The sequence below is a fragment of the Lactuca virosa genome, chromosome 1, assembly GCF_052849685.1.
Source record: "Lactuca virosa cultivar CGN04683 chromosome 1, Lactuca_virosa_CGN04683_v6, whole genome shotgun sequence".
Lineage (NCBI taxonomy): Eukaryota > Viridiplantae > Streptophyta > Magnoliopsida > Asterales > Asteraceae > Lactuca > Lactuca virosa.
Window position 1 is genome coordinate 10,375,001 of NC_136426.1, and position 23,558 is coordinate 10,398,558.

Below are 23,558 nucleotides of genomic sequence, written 5' to 3' on the forward strand. Positions count from 1 at the left end.
TATTAAAACCAATTTTTTAACACCAATTATTTTTTTTAACACCAATTTTTTTTAACACCATTTTTTTTATTTAGCCAATTCTTTTTATTAAAACCAATTTTTTTTATTAAAACCAGTTTTTTTAACACCAATTATTTTTTTTAACACCAATTTTTGCCACAACCGAACCTTGGATTGTCACATTGGTTCATTTCATGCCGGTTATTATTATTGGAAGAATACTCCTACCGCAGTCGGACTTCATATTATTTTTTGTGATACTTGCACCGCAACGGCAATTGATCAACAAAGTTGTTTCGCATTCTTCACTTTATTAGATTTTATGACTTGTCGCTCTTGATTTTTGGTTGACGAATCATGTATCTTGAGCATGTGGACTTTATTCTCTATTGAAGACCACTTCAAGTGTTCCGGCACCGCAGTTTGGATATTTGGATATATTTTTGGCACAACAGATTATTCTCAGCACAGCTTCAGCAACTATGTCACCCGCTTCCTCATGACCGCAAGAGTATCTCTTTTACTCTGTCTCGTTTCTTATCGAGACCCTTCATACATCTAGGGAGAGCTTCTCTATTAGCTCTTGGTATCCGACACTCTCCATCCGATGATTTGTTGATTTTTGATATCCGGTCATTGGTTATCAAAAATAGGGAGAGAATATCATCCGGATTTGGTTATTATGATTGTTTGAGTTTGGATTTTGAAGACTTCTGAAGACGATTATTTATTTAGTGATGCGATGTGGCACTTCTTTTTGGTCTTTACGGATCAAATTTTTGGCATTACTCGATGTTTTCCGATTCAGATTATTTATTATTCGGACTCTACCACAGGATGATTTTGTGTTCGCATCTGGTTCAGATCTTATGGTTTAACGAGTTTGGATTTGTGATATGTTGAAGACGAAGATTATTTTGGCAATGTGACGTGGCACTTATTTTTGGTCCTTGGATCAAATTTTCGGCATTGCTAGACCATGTTTTTGGACTCACATTATTGTTATCCGGACTTCATTTTATGGATGCTTCACATTTTTAGCAGGTTATTCTTTGAAGAATTTCAGTGTATTATGATTCGAGAACTCGAGATGTTTTTCAGACATTTGAAGCCGAAGTGTTTCTTTTATTGGATCTTCTACTTGCTCATGGTGACCTCCTTCTTCGGGTGATTATGACTGGTTTGAAGATTTGGATCTTATTTTTTCTGCTTCATTGGTTGTGCTTTGAAGCCGAAGACCTTCATTGTTAGAGATTCATGGCCAGTTTCAGACTTCACAGACACTTCAGAGTTTCAGAGACATTTCAGCACTTGGTTTCATTTTATTACCACACTTGCTAGTCGGATTACTGTATTATAGCCTTGTATCACTTATTGGATCTCTCATCATTTGTAAGCATTTAGGGAGAGAATGTTGGTGCATGGAAATGCTCCACAAATAATGAGTGTTTATTACGTTGTATTTTCCCTTTATTGTATTTATGGTGTAAATACTCTCCCTCCTATATAAAGGGAGAGTTGGTCATATCTTACTTTAGCTAGCTCATTTTACTTTTCTTAGAGTTACACTTTTCTCACAATGTAATCTCTAGAGAGAGAAAGTTGGTGGGTTCTCCCACCCAGGGAGAGTTTCTCTCCCACCATGATCTTCATGAATATTATTATTATTCTCTCTTGTTCTTGGTCTTTTCTTATGAACTCATAATATGTTCTTGGTGTTCAAACTTACAAAAACACGATTAATCTCGAGATATTCTTCTTCCGCACTCACCGTTCGTTATAAAAATGGGTCTCTACATATATATATATATATATATATATATATATATATATATATATATATATATATATATATATATATATATATATATATCTACGGAAAACAAAAAAAACCCTAAAAAACGCTAAATGTCATGAAAATGCATTAAAAAATACTTAGAAATCACAAATCTTTTCTTTTGACTTTATATTCTTAAAAATAGCAACTTTTATATAATTTCGTTGAAAATATTTTTGAAAAAAAAACACAAAATCAAATATATATATATATATATATATATATATATATATATATATATATATATATATATATATATATATATATATATATATAAGGATGAGAGTGGTTTTAAGAATCAAAACATTTGCGAGAACTTAAGAAATCTTAATTCACTCATCACTTTTTAAAACCAAAACCACCAGTATTAACGAAATGCATTGTCTAAGCCATATCTAAGCAAAACAATAAAAAGATTTTAACGAATTTTTTTTGAAAATTTTTATTGTAAATATGCATATATATATATATATATATATATATATATATATATATATATATATATATATATATATATATATATATCAACAGTCATATCTGCGTCCACAAAAAGGTAATGAGAAGCTCTACAATCCTATGAACTGTCGTTTTCCTTAAAACTTTCCGAAATTAAATCCAAAATTCGTAAAAAGCCTGAACTATCACTTTACAGTTATACCCTTGGGCTCCAAAGCATAAACTGAACTCTCGTATCTCCTAATCTACATTATCCACATCTAAAGGAGTCTAAATCTCTCTTTCCCCGAGGCCCAAAGCCTTATGATAAATGATCTTCAGGTCACGACCCCGAATTAGGAAACGATTCGATACAAGTTGTTAGAATATATATATATATATATATATATATATATATATATATATATATATATATATATATATATATATATATATATATATATATATGGTTTTTCATTATAGCCATTTACCAATAGCTATTAGAAGAAAAAGGGAAAAATTACATCTAGTTTCTATAAATTATGATGTTTTGTCATTCACGAGAGCGTATGGAGAAAACCGATTTTCGAGGTGGAATAGGAAACTGTAAAAAAATTGTAAAATAGGACTTGATGTGGTTAACATTGAAAGTTATGATTCCTGGTGTAGTTTTTTTTGACCTATTGTGATTAGTAATATATAATTTCATTATATAAATTGTAACAGTTTGAACGTCATATATATGGCTCTTTCTTTTGCATTACAAAAGTATTTCAAAAAAATAGAAAAAAAAGTTCTTTTTTTTTTAACCACTGTACATCTGCCATACTTAATTAATATGTAAAGTCATTTCCATTTATTTCCAACGAAGGAAATCGCCCTATTTTCGCCTTACTTTGTGTTTTTCACATGCATTTTTGATAATAGGTGGTAAAAATAAAATCTCACATATATCATTCGTAATTAATGTGTCAAAAAATTTCCACTTATTTCCAACTAAACAAATTGTCCTACTTTCACCTAACTTTATTGATAGACACACATTTTTGGTAATAACTCTATCACACTATTGGTTATAGTGAAGGTATTTTATAATTTATATGAGCATAACTTAATTTCTATATATATATATATATATATATATATATATATATATATATATATATATATATATATATATATATATATATATATAGGGATTAGGATCTATGGAAAACAAAAAACCCTAAAAAAAACCCTAAAACTCATAAAAATGCATAAAAAAATACTTAGAGATCACAAATCTTTTCTTTTGACTTTATATTCCTAAAAATCGCAACTTTTATATAATTTCGCTGAAATTATTTAAAAAAAAACCAATATATATATATATATATATATATATATATATATATATATATATATATATATATATATATATTCTATTTTTTCATTTTTTTTGTGAATTTATAATAAAAGCTGCGATTTTTTAAGAGTATAAAGTCAAAAAAATATTTGAGATCTCTATGTATTTTTTTGATGCATATTTAGGATTTTTAGGGCTTTTTTAGTTTTCCGTATAACCCTAATATATATATATATATATATATATATATATATATATATATATATATATATATATATATATATATATATATATATATATATATATATATAGAGAGAGAGAGAGAGAGAGAGAGAGAGAGAATCAAGATCAAATAAGAAGGAAAATTTTGGTAGTAAGGTAAGAAATTTTTTATATACATATTTTTTTAACAAAAAAACGAAATGAATCATTAGATGATTCAAAAGTAAGATGATTTACCAGAAAAAATTTCGAAAAAAACACCTTCAGTATTTATTTTTAAGTAAATCAAGAAAAAAATTCACTTTGATGACAATTTTAGTGAATATCAACAAAATCATCTAAAAATGAATCATCAAAATGTTTTTTCAAGATTTTTTTGGTGAATCATATTATTATTGATTCATCTAGTGATTCATTTGTTTTGTTCGTCAAAAAAATAAGCCGAAAAAAAAATTTCTTACCTTCCTACCAAAATTTTTTTTCTTAACGGAACTATCTCATATATATATATATATATATATATATATATATATATATATAGAGAGAGAGAGAGAGAGAGAGAGGACAGTTCTTTTGAGAATCAAGAGATTTGCTAGAACTTAAAAACTCCTAATTCACTCATCATTTTTCAAAACCAAAACCACCAATATTAACGAAATGCATTGTCTAAGCCATATCTAGGCAAAACAATAAAAAGATTAGACGATTTTTTTTTTTTGAAAAATGTTGTTGTATATATATATATATATATATATATATATATATATATATATATATATATATATATATATATATGCGTCTATGGTTCATATATATGATTGTTTATCCATGTCTATGCAAGCATGTATATCTGCATCAATAGTTCATATATATGACTGTGGACGCGTTTTCTCAACTGCGGATGTTTTAGTTTTCAAGTTCCCACAAATCTTTATGTTCATACAATAAGTTATCCCTTTCTCACTTTCCATCTTTCAATATATATATATATATATATATATATATATATATATATATATATATATATATATATATATATATATATATATATATATATATATATATATATATATATATATATAAACACATGTAACGACCCAAAAATTATAAGGTAAAATTTTCATTTTTAGTTTAACTAGAAACACCCATTATCTTTTTCCTAACATTCAAAAGTATGTCATAATAAAATTGTTATTAGAGTACAATTCCAAAATCATCAAGTTGCAAAAACATGGGTGGATGCGCTGCGATCAAGTCGGGGCTCTTCTCTTTCGACCCGGAAATACCTGAAACCGTAACCATAAAAACCATAAGCGCAAAGCTTAGTGAGCTCCTCAATATACCACATATCATACATACATAAAAGTCAAAACATAGTTGGGTCTATTTCACCGCCTTCGGTCTCTTTCAACCCCTACCGGTTTATTTCAACCCCTATAGTCTCCTTCAACCGGTATTGAGTCTATTTCACCCCCTTCGGTCTCTTTTAACCGGTACTGGGTGTGTTTCAACCCCGTCGGTCTCTTTCAACCGGTAATGGGTTTATTGCAACCGCTTCGGTCTCCTTCAACCGATTTTGGGTTTATTTAACCTCATACAGCTAACATATAATCATAACAATAAGAGTCACAAAGACAGCAAGCACATCCAAATATAACAGGAAATTGTCACGGAGACAACAATCATCCTTCAAACATAATCTAGTGGGTCGGCATTGGTACCTTCGACCCAAGACTATAGTGAACGAACTCGCCTCAATCCAAGATACCCGAACACAAGCGGTGTTGCTACCAGGATCCTCACACTGAACAATAACCAAATTATCTAAAATTAACAATTAGAGAAATTTCCAAAATTCAAGGTCCAAATCCACCTCCTATCCTTCCAATAGGTAAAAGACCATTTTACCCTTTCCTTATATGTCCCAACACCTCATGGCCTAACTCCTAACAGACCTAAGGCCCAAAATAAGCTTTGTAGGAGTACGCCCTGCATATTTTGTTGGTACGCGCCCGCGTACTGCCCGTAGAAGCTCAAAGTACAACCCGATGAAGCTTACCGATGGGGATTTCATGCATTACGTTGAGTGTACGCATACGTACGCCCAACGTATACATTAAGGTGCCAAAACATAACCAAAGGAGCTTAACCCCTTAAGACCTTAATGTCCACACCTCAGATCCACTTCTAGCTAAGGTCTTAATCCACAAAGTTGATAGCTTTAATCCATAGCATGGCTCCATGAGGTCCAAAATCTAGATCTATCATTTTATTTTCATGAAATGGACAACAACTCATGCATGGGTGAACTTCAACCCCAAAGATCCAATTATTATCACTTAACAAGCTTTGAAATGGCAAGATATGAAGTCTAAAGGTTTTTGAGTAACTTGTACTCACAAATTCAAGCCACGGGACCAGAACATGCTTATCAAAACCTAAAAATAGATCTACACATAAGAACCATAAAGTTCAACGCTTTATACCTCTAGAAGATAGATTAAGATGCACAAAGTCAGGATCCACAAGTTCCAAGCTAACCAACCTTGTCCAACGTGCTCCGTCCTCTTTAATGTGTACCAAAAACACTCCAAATCACTCAAAAGCCTCAAGAATTCTCAAATGAATGCTAGGGTTTCGATTTTAGGGTTAATGTTGATGGAGGCTGAAGATAATAGGGTTTTGACATAAGTTAAGGCATTCAAATATAGGGTCCAAGACCCTAAATTAGGGTTTGCACCTCACTAGAATATGCATTGCTTACTCCTGGTATGCCCAACGTACTCCAAAGGCCATCCGCGATCATCCATCCTAGAATGTCAGACATACTCCCTACACGCCCAGCGTACTAGGCTTAGCCCAAAAACCACCAAACTTCCAAAGGCCATAACTTATTTGTTCTAAGTCTGATTTTGAAGATTCTTATATCCACATAAAGGTAATGAGAAGCTCTACAATCCTATCAACTGTCGTTTTCCTTAAAACTTTCCGAACTTAAATCCAAAATTTGTAAAAGGCCCGAACTATCACTTTACTGTTATACCCTTGGGCTCCAAAGCATAAACTGAACTCTCGTATCTCCTAATCTATATTATCCACATCCAAAGGAGTCTAAATCTCTCTTTCCCCAAGGCCCAATGCCTTATGATAAATGATCTTCAAGTCACGACCCCGAATTAGGAAACGATCTGAAACAGTTTGTTAGAATATATATATATATATATATATATATATATATATATATATATATATATATATATATATATATATATATATATATATATATAGCCATTTAACAATAGCTATTAGAAGAAAAAAAGGAAAAATTACATCTAGTTTCTTTAAATTATGATGTTTGGTCATTCACCGGAGCGTATGGAGAAAACCGATTTTCGACCGACATTGATTAATAAGAAATATGGAAGAGAAAAAACCTTAATCAAGAACTTGAGAAAAGCAATAAGGATAATGAATTAGCAAAATACATATTATCCTAACGATTCGATGCGTAAAGTTGAATTCCAACTAGAGAAAGTGTAATCGATTCAAGCAAACTGTAGACACAAACACATACCGATGGTAAAGGGCATTGGTGATGAGGCGTCGCTGAAATGGAGGCAGTCTCCGGAGTCGGATGATGAACCAAATCCCTTGATGAAGGTATCAAAACCCTCGATTCACAATGGGATGAGGTCGGTTCACAGTGAAATTAAATCCCTTGAAGCAAAATGCTGGTAACGGTGGGTGAAGTAAGACACCACGGTGAGAACTTGAGTCTTGAGAGGGATGGTTCCGGTCACGATAAACGATTTTAAAGTTTTGTTTTTCAATAGGTAATAACTCTACGGAAACTTTATATAAAACATCCATGTAAAATAAAAGTTTGATGAAGCGATGTAAAATGAGAGAAAAACAGGGACAATAGGTAAAATAAAAAATAGATGAAAAAGTTTAGATACAACGGGTAGGAAATTTTTTAATGTTTAACAAGGTTTGTGGTTGTTTAGTTATTCTTTTAAAATAAATGAATTAAATAAAAAACTAGGGACCAAATATGATAAAAATAATTTGAAAGATCAAACTAATAACGATGTATAATAAAAAAAATATATAATTTTTTTATGATGTTAATTCACTCTTAGCAGTTGAAGTTATAATTTTTTGTACTTTTAAATAAAATAAGAAAAAGTTCATTATTTAACAACTTAAAAGATTGGGTGACAAACTTTTTTTAGAACAGTGACTTATACGTACTTTTAATTGTTCTTATTTTATCTATTTGCCTAGAACAAAATTTGGACTTGAGTAAATGATTATGATTTTTAAAGTTCATTAGTGTTTTTTTATATTAATTAAAAAACGATTATATATTTATTATATTATCATCATTTTTAACTTGTCATATGTCAAATATCTTAAATTACAAAATGTAAATTTGATATATATAACGGTTTATAATTTATTTGATATTCATAAGGATTTATATATTTATTGTAAAATAAAATTATAAACTTACTCCCATAACTCTATCTTATAAATTAATAAAAAGAAATTTCAAAATTTTGATTAGTTATTACAATTTTAAATTATAAAATATTGTTATTTTTCATCCGTGGTTTTTCCACTGGTTTAAAACCTAGTTTAACAATATAAAAATCCAAGTGTTACACGTATCATTGTTAACATGCATGTGCAGAGTTAGGTCGAGAATACATGAACACCAAAGGAATATGGTTACTAATTGTTCGGTAGGAAAAACATCAATAAACTAATTTTACTAGTCTATAAATAATGACAACATTCATAGGAACTCTTCACTAAAGACGTTGTTTATACACAGTCCAACATCATTTTTACTCTCATTTTTTATATATATTCTTCATCCCATTTATTATTTTTCACTTCTTCCAATGGCGAAGGCAAATATGGTTCTATGATTGAACCCTATTTACCTTCACCATTGGTAGAAGCCGAAAAAAATAAATAGGATGAAGAATGTACATTAAACGAGAGTAAATAAGAAGTTGGACTATATAAACATCTTTAATGAAGACTTCGTAGGTATGATGTCATTATTTATAGATTTGTCAAAGTAATTTATTTTTGGGAAAATGTCATTTTAACCCAATGAATTTGTCAAGTTTGTTATAAAAGGTCAATCGCATAATTTTTTATACATTAAGGGAACATAGTCCGATTTTGCTGTTTTAAAATGTCCTTATTTAACTTGCTACCAGGTTACGAGGTAAAATGTGTGCCATTGTGTTGCTGAGTATACAAGGATGTTTTTGACTGTCCAGGTAGGTGTGTTACTCAGTTACTATACCCAAACATGAATCGATGAACCAAAAGGGGACATCACCCCAAAATTGAGGATTTCGCGTCACTGCTGCATTTACCCACCACCATCAGTCAACTCCATGATCAAATAATGTTCATTATCTAACAAACCCCTTCTACTTCCTTTTCGTTTTCTGCTTCGTGTTCGTTTTTAATTTCTAAACGACCGATTTAGAGTTTGCTCCTCCCACAACAGAATCCCTTAAAATCTGATACTGATGGCTATAGATTTGCTCCTCCTCGAAACCGGAATTCCGAGTGTAAATCACGCCTCTTGTGGTGGTGTTGCTCTTGTCATGAACAGTATAGGTCAACAACAACAAGCTCCAAGTGGAACATCGCTTCTTCTGGCTTCAGCTGGAACTGTTGAATAGAAACGTTAAGAATCTTCCATATGATCAATAGAACTTGGAGAAATATTCGTTGAAATCGGGAATGAAGTCATGAATTTCAAATGTTCTTTCGGCGGCAAGAGATGTAGCTTTCAGGATCTCTTTTTGAGCTTGTAGTCTTGCTAACGATCTTGATCTTCCTAAACTCTTGTCTTCAATGTCAATGGAGTCTGAAGAATCGATAAGTTGGGTTCTAATGAGACACCCATCTTCAGATGCTTGTTCCAGAGCTTCTCTGAGTTTGTTTTCTTGTAATTTTGAAGAACTATTCTGTTGATTTATTCATGGCTGCGATCTTTTTTTTTTCTGTTCTTTTATTCAGAAATTAAAAAGGAACAATGGAATATGAATGGTTTTCAGAGTGAAATATGGGTGAATGGTAAATCAATAAGATGAAAGATGATTGAAATATGAATAAGAATATGGCTTTTTGGTGTTCTTGAGTTTTTTTTTTTTTTAATTGTTTATCCCATTTAATTTCCATTGAAAAGCAGCATAAAAGACTGAACAAGCTAGGGCGCGTTGAGGGGGTACGTACCCAAACTCATCATAACACGTCATTTTGTTTGATATATTCATTATAATGTTCTTAAACTTACACCCTAACTTGATTTACTTTCAAGATTTTTGAAATTTCACTATTATCTTTCTCTTACATCACATCTTTTTGCCGAACACCTACTAGGCTATATATATTATAGTTTAAAATGAAAATTATATGAAAGGAAGATAAGTGTGAAATTTATAAAAATCTTGGAAGTAAATCAAGTTAAAAGTTGAATTATAAGAACATTGGACAATTACAATGTATATATATGACACAAAATGACGTAGTATGGTGAGTTTGAGTACCTAAATTATATACCCTTAAGGGTATATTCACTTTTCCCATATATATATATATATATATATATATATATATATATATATATATATATATATATATATATATATATATATATATATATATATATATATATATCCCCTATTCTAATAAATAGGTAGAAATTGTCCACGTGTCAGTCAAATAGCCACCCCCCATTCGATTTTTCCCACTCTTTGACATAATGTTAATTTTCGATATTGCCCTTCAAGTAACCAATCGAATACTAAAAATCTGGACGTGAAATTGACTTCTTTCTGCAACATTAAAAAAATGGAAAGTAAATAATCAATATTTAATTTCAAAAGATAAACGTATCTTTTGAGTATATGATGCTTATCAATTCCTAAAAACCCGTAATTTACCTAATCGATTAATCTTAAATACATGCTCACGGTTATTTTCATTCACAGAGATTCCAAAATTCAGAGAAGAAGAAAAATTTCTTGAATATCTTCAAGTCGCCTACTGTTTTTGCTTTAAGGTATGCTTTTAAAATTGATGTGCTGTTATTATTATTCATTGTTTTTTTCTTTAAGTCGACTTCTATCTTCTTCTTTCTCAATCGATTTGTCATTGTTATCAACCCGTTCGTTTATCTGTCACGTTGTGTGTGTATGATCTATGTATCTGCTTCATTATTATCGATATATACTTTTGTATCTGCTTCATTACTATTAATCTATCTAATTATATTTGTCACTATTATCAATCCGTTTTTGTATCTCTTACATTGTGTATCTCTTACTGTAAGTTGTATCTATCATCAGCAGCAACAATGAACAGGAGCATCATCAGTGTGATAAAAAGTTATAACTTAGGGGTTTTTTTTTTTTTTAAATTTACATGGACAATTTCTGTATGTTAGTGTATTGAGGACCTATTTTGTAAATGTACAGAAAATGATGCTATAATTGTCAAAACTGAACATATAAAATGAAAGTTTGTTGCTATAAATAATACACATAAATAAAAACTATAAATGATGCTGCTATAATTTCAAAGTACATTCTTAGAATTTGTAAAACTTCATAAATATAGCATGATACATATATTTTCTTTTATGAATAGCATCCTACTTTCATAGATATATAGTATATATTTTGTTTTATAAATCAAGTAGGATCACACTTTCAAAGGGTAAAACTGTAATTTTACCCTTCATATATATCTACCAACTTTATAAAAAATAATAATATACTACTATATTTTTACAAATATACCGAATTATAATTGTTTAGATTACTTCAAGTTTTATTGGTTTCCTGACCTAAAGTTTCATACAGGAGCTATTATACTTTCAAAGGGTAAAACTGTAATAATAAACCAAGTATAGCATTGTACTTTTGAATAACTATACCAATATGGCTTTAATTTGTTTCTGTTGCAGCAACTTTATTTATGTGTCTTTGTTTACTTTGACTGCATTATTTTAACTAAAATTCAATAGTTTTTGTACATTGTACAAACAAATGGACGGTAGTAACATTACTTTCATAACTTTGGATTGTAAAAGTATTGTAAAAAAATGTGATGATTTTTCGGGTCCAGTTAATGGTTTTGTGTTTGCTGATTTTAACTCTATCATCGAACAGAAATGCACAAGAGACTCATTCTTTGGTTAGTTGTTTTATTTTATTCCATTGACTTTTATAACTTGTGTAATTTATTATAAATTAAAGTATGTTATTATTTACCTTAATATTATATACTATTTTTTATAAAAATTATTATGTAGATGTATTGAGCAAATTGTCTCATTTAGGCCTCTTGAGACAACCAATCCTAACCCATCAAGACATTACATAAAGATGACTATTACCAACTTACAGTGAGCTGATATTTATTTCATTTATTTATTATTTTGAATCCTGTTTTTTCATACTAATTAAATTAATTTTATATTTAGGTATGTACACCTCAATGTCACTATATTTGGAAGTCAGGCACACCAAATGTCACAGTACCTGAAAAGCAACACCACGGTTACTTGTGTTGTTATAGTGATGCAGTTTGTCAAACTTAACGTTTGGAATGGTTTGTAGAGATGTGACCTAATCTGTTTTCGATATTTCTTTTATTCACTTATTTGTTTTTACAGGAATTGGTCAAGCTCAAAGTCACTTCGATGTAACGAAGATGTTCATTAATTCTGACATCGTGGAAATTAATCACTTTAAGAAAGAGTTAGTTTTTTCATTTTCAATTAAACATATTTATCTTATTATTATTATTTAAATGAATACAATTTCTTATATTTACTAATATTTAATAATATAATTTTTAACATTACAGGTTGAAAGCAGATAACAATGGTGGTATGTTGGAAAAAAGCATAACTACACTTCCAAGCTACTCTTCTTATATGGATGATTTCAAAGGGAATTTCCCTTTAAAAACTGTTTGTGAAATCACAGAACCACTAAAGGTATATTTTATTGAGTTTATATCTTTAAACTTTATTTAAACATTTTTTTTATTTAATTTAACAGAGGTTTTTTGAAATAGGAAATGAAATTTCTATTAGTTGGTTCAATTGTGAATATAAGACAAAATCTACCTTGGTATTACGAAGCGTGTTACAAATGTGGAAGCAGGGTAAACAATGTGCCCAAAACCAATCTTTCCTATACCGCCCCCGACAAGATGGAAGATAGTGTTGTTATTAAGTGTAAAAATGCAGCTTGCAACGATTCAAATTTTCATACTCTTATCAAGTACACACATATCTATTTATATTAATTAATTATTTCAATTTTTCATCAAAATAACTATTAATCTAATTTTTTTTAGGTATATAATTCCAATCAATGTACAAGATCATACTAGCACCATTGGACTAACTCTTTTTGATAGAGAAGCAAAAAGGCTGTTGGATATAAGTGCATTCGAGTTGAAAAAAATACATGAAGCGGTATAATATTTTTTTCATATTTTTTTATCATATACAAAATTTTATTAGAATTAATATATTCAACAATCTTCTAACAGGCCGGTGACAGTTTGCACCTATTTCCAAATCAAATGAACGTTTTGAAAAACAGGAAGTTTGCCTTTCTTGTGGATATTACATCATACAATGTGATCAACTATAACAATATCTACACCGTTGTCAAACTTACAGAAGATGTTTCCATTATTTCGGACTTGGAAAGTAAACTAGAAGTTATGGTACATAATGTTTAAATGTTCAACATTTATATTTGTTTTTTATTTACATACAAAACATTTTACATATTAACATTTTATTTTGTAGAGTGTTCAATCAGTCTCCTTAAATGAAGTACCACTGCAATCAGATGATGTTGTTCAAACTGTTGAAAAGGTATTGTATATTAAAGTAATGACTTTTATATTTAATGATTCAAATTGTCAACTTATGTATTTTTAATTCAGGATATCATATCACAAACAGATGAGAGTTTTACTCCCGCAACAGTTGATAAATCATCGGCAACAAGTCCAATGAAAATATCATCTGATTTGAAGCGCAACCTCCATGACATTTATGATGTTGATAGTGGAATTGATTTCAGTTCAACTAAATCCAAAAGAAAATCAATGGGAGATGGAAATCCACTTTTAGTTCCAAAAGTGGAAAAGTGATTTTATTTTGGTTTAACAAACAAAATAATTTGGTTCGTGTTGGTTAAGTTTTAAATAATGTTTGGTGATTTGGTACAATGGTTGTTAGAAATTTAGGAACTTAGGTAACAAATTTTAAGGCTATGGTTCGTTTTAATTTTTTGGATTTTGGTTGATTTACATTAATATCCTGCTTTTAATATTAAGATTTTTGTTATCTAGATGTTATATTTAATAACTTAGTACATCATTTTTTCATTAGGTACACCATTCATTTTTTCAGTCATTCGTTATCACATAAATGATTCATTTAGGTCAAATAGCCATATATTCATTATAACATTATGCACATTCGGTTAAAAATATTAATTTCCCTAAAAAACTTGTGATATATAACCAATTAAAGCTAAATAGATAAGAGGGGAAAAGGGTACCTCTAAATGGTTTAGGATATATAACCAATTTTGTGAAAGTAGATGATTTGGGCTCGCATTAATGGTTTTTGAGTACATTCTCCTTGGGGCAAACCTGTAATGCATCAAAGAGCTAATAAGCTCTAACTTACAATTTAGACATTTAAAATAAATGAAAATATTTTGACAATATATACCTGGGGCTTAACTTCAACAATAAATTGACCACTTTTGACAGCAACGGACTATTTGCCAAGACTCTTTAGTTTATAGGCTGCAGATTGTGGTATACAGTTGTAAGAGCTAAAGGATGCTTTGACCCAACCAATTTTACTCTTAGATCATAAGATTGTCGCCATTTTCTTCCATCAACAAGGATAAAAGGAACCTATACAACAAAATTATCAGATTGTACCAACATATTGAGAAATTCATAGGATAAAATAAGATTTAACAGCCTGTAACACATTCGTTAAATAGTCATATAATCTTATGTTAGACCATGAACATACTGATGGATGAATTATGGATATAGTAGTCACCAATTGTATATATATACAAACTAAAGTGGCTTTTAGATTTAACATGAACTGAGCTATACATACAAACCTAACCAAACATACAATAATGGATTACTACATCATAAGGAGTTCTATGTCTTTCAATTGCATAAGTTTATTAATCAAATCCATAATCCCAAAAAGCATGCAATTACCTCTATTAAAGTCACTGGTTGATTTTGAATCACGGACAAAGAAATTTTCCATTTTAAAATAAATCTTTGCATTAAAAAATTAATAAATCAGGAATATTCATATATTTATTTCGAAGTCAAAGATATCAATATATGATACTTTTCGTTTATGTCACTGATTGTTTCCTAATTTTTTGTAATCAATTATTAAATCCAGATCCTATATTAAAATTAAATTCATTTCTAATGTAGTAAATCCAATAAAATCGGTAACTCAATATTATCCAATATAATATCAACAACAATAATTCCATAAAATCAAGATTATATTTTGAAAAATATTAAAAAAATTATTTTATATCTATAAATATACCTCAGAACGATAACATATAATTTTTAAATTCCCGATTCGTCTTCTTTTTCTTTCAATTGCATCTAAGACTCTTCTTTCGGGAAATTTACATCAAGATTTGGAATACAAGTTCTATTCCACATTCTGAAGAAGACGTAAACTGCTTTTGATTTAAAAGTCTCTTAATTCCTGGAAGATTTTCTTATTCACATCAGGTTAGTGTTTTGAAATTATATTAAAATGGTATCTGTATGTATGTTCAAATTACATTACAACGTTTTTGTATCTCTTCATCTCTAACAATATATACAAATCCTCAACCAAAATGTTTTACCTGTTGTTAAACTCAATAAAATAAACCATAAATTATTCAAAATATCAATTAGATTTCAACAGACATTGATTCCTGTAACAAAATTTCTCGATCAAATACACCTTAGCTGCTTCAAACATGAAACAATTAACTTAAAACCTCTGTTGTAAAACATTAATATGGAAAACATGAACCTACATCGGGTTATAAGTTATATATAACCTGGATTACTTGAAACTGAATCTTATTCGATTAATTATTCAAGGAACGAAAAGGGAATTTTGGGGGTTAATCTTAGATTGACAAACCTGATAATCCAGTATTTGACAGACTATATGCAAACTCCTCTTTCGCCTTGAAGCAGCCTTCACATGTCGGAAACTAAATGCAACCCGTAGTTGTTATCGATTCCACACTGAGACAATGTTATCAGGTTTCCATCGAGAACTAGGGTTTTACCCTCTAGGATCATCCGACGGAAAATTCCCCACTGCTGCCTCCCGTAGGAGTCTGGGCCGTGTCTCAGTCCCAGTGTGGCTGATCATCCTCTCGGACCAGCTACTATGAACAATTGTGTGAGATTGGGGAAAGAACAAATGGAACTTGAAGAAGCCCTAATTTTGAAATGAGGATGATGAGTGGTAATTTCCATTCGCAAGGAATTGATGTCGGCAGTGGAAGAAGAAGACTCGGTGTGAGGATTGATTTTCTTTTCTCAACTGATGGAGACTATGTCGCACAAGCAGCGGTCATCGTCGATGAAATCTTCCCATTCCGTTTGATGCGTTGTTGAACCCAATCGATTGTGCCGGAATCAAGGACAGTGATCGATGGTTAACCGGTGACGAAGTGGGTTTTAATTTTTTTGGTAGCAACACACACAGAGAGAGAATGATAGAGAGACGGAGTAATGAAGAAGATGGCGACATATAGAGTTGGTTGTAAAAAGTATTGCCATTTCATGAAATCTGGAAGAGAGATCAAGGCTCTTGGAACTCAGTTAGAGAAGACGAATATTGCTGCCTGGGCTAGCAAGGTAGAAGATAAAGATGCATCTTCTTCTTTGAAATCTGAAAAATCGGGTAAAACTGCCATTGAGATGCGTACAGCTGCTTGGGAGGATGCTGAGAAAACGTAGTAATGAAGAAGACGTTGTCAGATAGAGTTGGTGAGGACAGTATTGCCATTTCTTGACCTAAGTAATTAATTAATTAATCAACAACATTGCTATGAACCTTTTAAAATGGTACATTTTGGTTGTTACTAGGTTCGAATATGAACTTTTATTTTAACTGTAATGCAGAATAAAATGCCTCCCAATGACATCCAGTAATGTGTAAAATGTTAGAAATTGAATCACAACATATGTATTTATAAGGCCTTAAATAATCCCATATCCTAATACTAATAAATAAAAAAATAAATTTTATAAATAAATAAAGAAATAAGTATAAAATTGCAACCGGACATTTGCTTAGACCCTATACAATCTTTAAATGTCTAACTGAAAAATCAAAATTGCCCTTCTGTTACTATTCGACTCTATAGTTTTGAAATACAACCTAATTTATAATCTATTTAGATAATACAAAAAATAAAAATTTGGGTACTACATCAACAAATCTAGCCTCAACAACTAATACTGTTAAAACTTCGATTTACAAAGGTAAGTTTTTTCATATACAAATTCTATTATTGTTATTTATTATTTTTTAATTCACATAATATTTATTTGAATAACATAAATATTTATTAACATAAAAAAATAGATAATTTGTCAAAATCTTCGTCCGCTGCAACTCAATATTCTTCGAAATTGGTAACCGATGCTTACAAAGGTACGTTTATTTATTCAACATTATTTTATAAACATATTATTTACGTAATTATACATTTCATATCCTGTCATATTATATGTTATGCAGAAAACAGCAATAACATGTGCCACTTGCAAGCCAGAGAGAAAAGAAGACAAACAAAATTATATTTGCAAAATAAAAGATCGAAGAAAATGAATACAACATCCAACGTTCCAAGTACATCAATACCTCATCTCTTAAAAAATATAATTAATTATAATCCTATTATTTTTTTATTCAATGTTTTATGCTTATTTTACATTTATTTACAATAAATGATTTCTCATATTTTTTTAATTATCTTGTAATATTATATGATTGCAGGTTATTATTATGTTGTATACATATCTCGTTAGTTTTCATAAATTTTTGTTATTTGCAGATCAATCAACCAACATTGTTGATCAAACTCAAAATGTCAGTTCATTTAATTCACCGGGAATCCAAAATACAACCGTACAATACTCTCCTTCCTTTACAAATGTTAGAACTCCGTTATCTAACATTACAAATGTTAGAACTCCGTTATCTAACATTACAAATGTTAGAAATCCGTTATCTAACATTACAAATGGTAATAATTTATTGTTTTTAAAATATACAATTATTAATTTTCTTTATAATCCGGATATAAGTATATGTATACTTATTTCATTTTTTTTGTTCAGATAACATCGGTTTCGGTAAATATGTCACTTCCAACTTACCAGATAAAAGACAGTACTATGTACTTTCAAATGATATGACATCGAAAAATGCATCTACAATAACTGCTTCTTCATCTTCAATCAAGTTGAATTCAGGATGTCATAAATTAAAAAGGAAGACAACACATTTATCCCCTATCCCTTTGATTGATTTGACAGATAATGTAGAAAATATACATCAAGTCATAAATGAAAACGTTATAGTTGGTATCTCAAATGTTAATAAAAAAATAATATTTATTTTCATTATTTTTTTACATTTCAAATACTACGTTGTATATACTTATAAATTTCACTGATATTTTTTTCATCGCCTTTTAATTTACAGAATATTTGGATCATGGTGATCAAAATGTTGTATGTCAAACATGTCATGCAAAGTTATGGAGAAATGAATCCATTAGAGGTAAAGAAAAAGGGAACACAAATTATTCTTTATGTTGTGGTTACGGCAAAGTTCAAATTCCAGATTTAAAGAAAGCACCGCCAAGTTACGAAAGAATGTTTCGAAATGGGGATTCTAAAAGCAAACACTTCATGAAAAACATTAGACGTTACAATTCAATGTTTTCTTTTACGTCGATGGGTGGTAAAATTGATACTTCAATCAATAGAGGAAACGCTCCATACATTTTCAGACTGGGTGGTCAAAATTATCATAATATTGGAAGCCTTTTACCAGCAAAAGGATCGGAACCAAAATTCTCTCAGTTATACATTTATGATACTGAGAACGAAATTTCAAATAGACAAAGATGCATTGGGTATTTTTTTTCATCCTTCTTATTCATAATTATTCATTATACACACACACACACACACACACACACACACACATATATATATATATATATATATATATATATATATGTATTACTAATATTATGTATAATTTCATTTATTTTAGTGGGGTAAAAGATCAATCAAAGTCAATTGATAGTGATATTATTGAAGATATAAAGGTGATGTTGGATTCAAATAATGTGTTGGTTAGATCTTATAGGATGGCAAGAGATACTTTTCAAAAAAACCCTCAAGTTGATATGAAACTACGACTTATCGGGAGAAGGCAGCGAGATGGAAGAACATATAACCTACCGACTGCTTCAGAGGTTGCCGCTTTAATTGTCGGGGACATTTGTGATTCAATTGAAAAGAGGGATATTGTTGTTGAAACAAAAACTGGATTTCTACAACGTATCAGTGAATTGCATCCTTTATACATTCCTCTTCAATATCCACTGCTATTTCCATATGGAGATGATGGTTACAGTGTTGACATTCTTCATAGAGGTGTTTCATTTACAACCAACAGCAAGCGGGCGAAATGTACAATGAGAGAATATTTCGCTTTTAGAATTCAAGATAAAGATCATTCGTTCTCCCTCATTCTTAATTCAAAAAGGTTGTTTCAGCAGTTTCTGGTAGATGCCTATACTATGATGGAAACGGAGAGATTGCATTACATACGTAGGCAACAACATGTTCTTAGATGTGAGTCTTATGAAAATTTACGTAACCAAAAAGCTCAAGGAACAACGAATATCTCCAATGTCGGACAACGTGTCATATTACCTTCATCCTTTACTGGTAGCGCACGATATATGCAGCAAAACTATTTGGATGCCATGTCACTATGTAAATGGTTTGGATATCCAGATTTTTTCATAACCTTTACGTGTAATCCAAAATGGCCAGAGATTAAAAGATTTCTTAAGGATACTTCACTTCAACCAGAAGACAAGCCTGATATATTATGTAGGTTGTTCAAGATCAAGCTCGATGCATTTATTAAAGAATTAAGGGAGAATAAAATTTTCGGCACAGTTCAAGCATGTAATTAAAATTATATTTTTTCATTATTGATAAAACATTACTCTTATTATAGTATATTTTTTATATGTTTTTATTGTCTAATCATATTTTGTTTTTTTGCCAAATATTTTGCAGATGTTTATACCATTGAATTTCAAAAGAGAGGTTTGCCGCATAGTCATATATGTTTATTTATGCATTCTGACAACAAGTTACCCACTGTTGAATTTATCGATCCGATAATTTCTGCCGAGATACCAGACAAAATTGAAGATCCGGAATTGTATTCACTTGTCAATGAGTTCATGATTCATGGTCCATGTGGAGCTGAAAATATCAATTGTCCATGCATGGTGGATAAAAAGTGCTCAAAAAACTTTCCAAAACAATTATGTGATCATTCGTCTGTTGATGGAAATGGTTTTTCGTTATATAGGAGAAGAAACGATGGTCATTTTGTAGAAAAATCGGGTGTGAAGTTGGATAATAGAAATGTTGTTCCATACAACAAATATCTATTAAAAAGATATCAGCCACATATTAATGTTGAATGGTGCAATCAAGGATCTTCTATAAAGTATATGTTCAAATACATAAACAAGGGTCCTGATAGAGCTACGGTTGTTGTTGTACCAACAAACAATGAATGTGAAAATAATGATGTGGTCGATGAAATAGCTGAATATTACGATTGTAGATATTTATCTGCATGTGAAACATCATGGCGAATTTTTAAATACGATGTTCATTGCAGGTATCCTTCTGTTGTCAGACTACCTTTTCATCTACCTAATCAACAACATATTGTATATGGCGAAGACGATGATATTGATGATGTTCTTGACAAACCTTCTGTTGCGGCTTCAAAGTTCACATCTTGGATGGAGTGTAATGCAATCGACAGTGAAGCACGAAAACTTACATATGTTGAATTTCCTACAAAGTTTGTTTGGATATTAAATGGTCGGTTTTGGAAGCGAAGGAAAGTAGGAAAAGCCATCGGTGGAATTCATTCGGTTTCACCTAAACTAGGTGAAGCATATTTCTTAAGGATTCTTTTAAATAAAGTAAAAGGTCCGACATCATTTGATGAAATTCTAACGGTAAATGGTCAAAGACATTCTTCTTTTAGAGATGCTTGTTATGCACTCGGGCTATTAGATGATGACAAGGAATACATTGATGCAATTAAAGAAGCAAGTCATTCTGGATCTGGTTTTTATCTACGCTTCTTATTTGCTACATTGTTGATGTGTAATAGTATGTCTAAACCAGAGGTCGTTTGGGAAAGTACATGGGAATATTTGGCAGATGAAATTCTATATAACCAACGACAAAGATTTAAGTAAGTCTGCAGGTATTACATTTTTTTTCTTATTTTTTACTTTATTTCTTTTTTTATAATTAGTAATAAAATTATTAAATATCGACCACATATTTTCTAAATTATTTAATATTTTCGTGCAGAATTGTCACTCGGAGTAGATGAACTTAAAAACTTAACTTTGTTCGAAATAGAACAAATTTTACTTCGAAACAACTCTACTCTCAAAAACTTCAAAAATATGTCATACCCAGATGTTGAATCCGTTTCTTCTTCAAACAATCGACTAATCACCGAGGAGCTAGATTACGACATTCCCGTTTTAAAGAATGATTATGATCGTATGTTTCTTGCATTAACAAATGAGCAACGTAACATTTTCCTAAACATCATGAGTGTTATTCAAGAAAATAAAGGAGGTGTCTTTTTCGTTTACGGTTATGGTGGAACGGGTAAAACTTTTTTATGGAATACAATATCAGCAGCAATTAGATCTGATGGTAATATTGTCTTAAATGTTGCTTCAAGCGGTATTGCTTCCTTATTATTGTCCGGTGGTAGAACAGCACACTCTCGATTTATAATTCCATTTGAACTTACAGAGGATTCTTTTTGTAAAATAAATCCAGATGGTGAGTTGGCTAGCTTAATAAGAAAAACCTCTTTAATAATTTGGGATGAAGCACCTATGGTCCATAAGCATGCATTTGAAGCTTTAGATCGAACTTTGAAGGATTTATTAAGGTGTGGAAATTCAACCATCTCAAATATTCCATTTGGAGGGAAAGTTATTGTCTTTGGAGGAGATTTTAGACAGATTCTACCTGTTGTTTAAGGTGGTAGTAGACAGAACATTGTAAATGCTTCTTTGAGTTCTTCATATTTATGGCAACATTGCAAAGTCCATAGATTAACAAAAAACATGAGGCTAACTATTGGAAGGGATCAATCTGATATACGAAAAATAAGAGATTTTGCAAATTGGCTATTGGATATAGGAGAAGGCAAACTTGGTGGCCCGAATGATGGTGAAACGATTATCGATATTCCTGATGATATTCTCATTAATGATTCACATGATCCTATAGGTTCCTTAATTGAGTTTGTATATCCGTCAATTTTGGAGAACTTCAGTAACACAAATTATTTCCAAGAAAGAGCGATACTTGCTCCAAAAAATGAAGTTGTTCAGGAAATAAACGACCGTTTGCTTAACAAGTTTCCAGGAGATGAAGTTGAATATTTAAGTTCAGACATATGTGAATCCGAATTTGTCCATGATCAGTTTGATTCAAATTTATACTCTCCTGATGTATTAAATGGTCTCAAAGTATCCGGTTTACCAAATCATAAGTTAGTTTTAAAAATTGGTGTTCCAGTAATGTTACTGAGAAATATTGATCAGAAAAACGGCTTATGTAATGGCACAAGACTACAAGTGTTATCATTGGGCAAACGTGTTATTGAGGCACGTATAATAACTGGAACTAATATTGGAAACCGGACTTTTATTCCAAGAATGTCTTTAACTCCATCAGAAAAAAAGATTCCCTTCAAATTCACAAGAAGACAGTTTCCTTTGGTCATATGTTTTGCAATGACTATTAATAAAAGTCAAGGACAATCGTTATCAAATGTTGGTTTGTTTCTCAAAGATCCAGTTTTTTCATATGGACAATTGTATGTTGTCTTATCTAGAGTTCAAAGCAGAGAAGGATTAAAATTATTAATTTTAGATAAAGATGGCAAAGTCACAAATAAAACTTCCAATGTTGTTTATAAAGAAGTTTTTCAAAATTTGTAACCAACTTTTTTGTAGCATATTTTATTCATTTTTAGCAAACTACACTTAATCCATCATATTACTTTATTTATTTATAATTATGTTTTGTTTATTTTATGTTAATTTCATTACACACACCGGTAATGCATCATCTGCGTATGTCTAACAAGAATCATGCACCAAAAATAAGGGTCTCAAAAAACTTCATTTCTAATTAAATACTTATGATTTAGTTTGTAATTAAATACTTACAAATCAA

General features: G+C 30.4%; 2 protein-coding genes across 2 annotated transcripts; both read left to right on the forward strand.

Annotated features, from left to right (window-relative positions):
- The first annotated feature begins 10,638 nt into the window (after positions 1 to 10,638).
- LOC145111237 (uncharacterized) lies at positions 10,639 to 14,060 on the forward strand. Its single transcript, XM_079047537.1, has 11 exons — positions 10,639 to 10,665; positions 10,868 to 10,938; positions 12,193 to 12,285; positions 12,364 to 12,491; positions 12,556 to 12,640; positions 12,750 to 12,882; positions 12,963 to 13,171; positions 13,248 to 13,368; positions 13,446 to 13,625; positions 13,711 to 13,779; positions 13,851 to 14,060. The coding sequence occupies exons 1-11, from the start codon at positions 10,639 to 10,641 to the stop codon at positions 14,058 to 14,060; spliced, it is 1,326 nt and encodes a 441-aa protein (XP_078903663.1).
- Positions 14,061 to 16,951: 2,891 nt separating this feature from the next.
- Positions 16,952 to 22,351, forward strand: LOC145111245 (uncharacterized). Its single transcript, XM_079047545.1, has 11 exons — positions 16,952 to 16,988; positions 17,394 to 17,477; positions 17,581 to 17,649; positions 17,737 to 17,847; positions 18,053 to 18,244; positions 18,339 to 18,584; positions 18,706 to 19,141; positions 19,285 to 20,213; positions 20,328 to 21,407; positions 21,454 to 21,549; positions 21,660 to 22,351. Exons 1-11 carry the CDS (start codon positions 16,952 to 16,954, stop codon positions 22,349 to 22,351), a joined length of 3,972 nt encoding a protein of 1,323 aa, XP_078903671.1.
- Positions 22,352 to 23,558: the final 1,207 nt, after the last annotated feature.

Bases quoted from the DNA above. Each gene is read 5' to 3' on its own strand.
- LOC145111237 (XM_079047537.1), top strand. From the start codon at position 10,639: ATGTTAATTTTCGATATTGCCCTTCAA. The intron at 10,666-10,867 runs GTAACCAATCGA...TTTCATTCACAG, and splicing joins TTTTCGATATTGCCCTTCAA to AGATTCCAAAATTCAGAGAA. The intron at 13,172-13,247 runs GTACACACATAT...AATTTTTTTTAG, and splicing joins AATTTTCATACTCTTATCAA to GTATATAATTCCAATCAATG.
- LOC145111245 (XM_079047545.1), top strand. From the start codon at position 16,952: ATGAAGAAGACGTTGTCAGATAGAGTTGGTGAGGACA. The intron at 16,989-17,393 runs GTATTGCCATTT...TAATCTATTTAG, and splicing joins AGATAGAGTTGGTGAGGACA to ATAATACAAAAAATAAAAAT. The intron at 18,245-18,338 runs GTAATAATTTAT...TTTTTTGTTCAG, and splicing joins GTTATCTAACATTACAAATG to ATAACATCGGTTTCGGTAAA.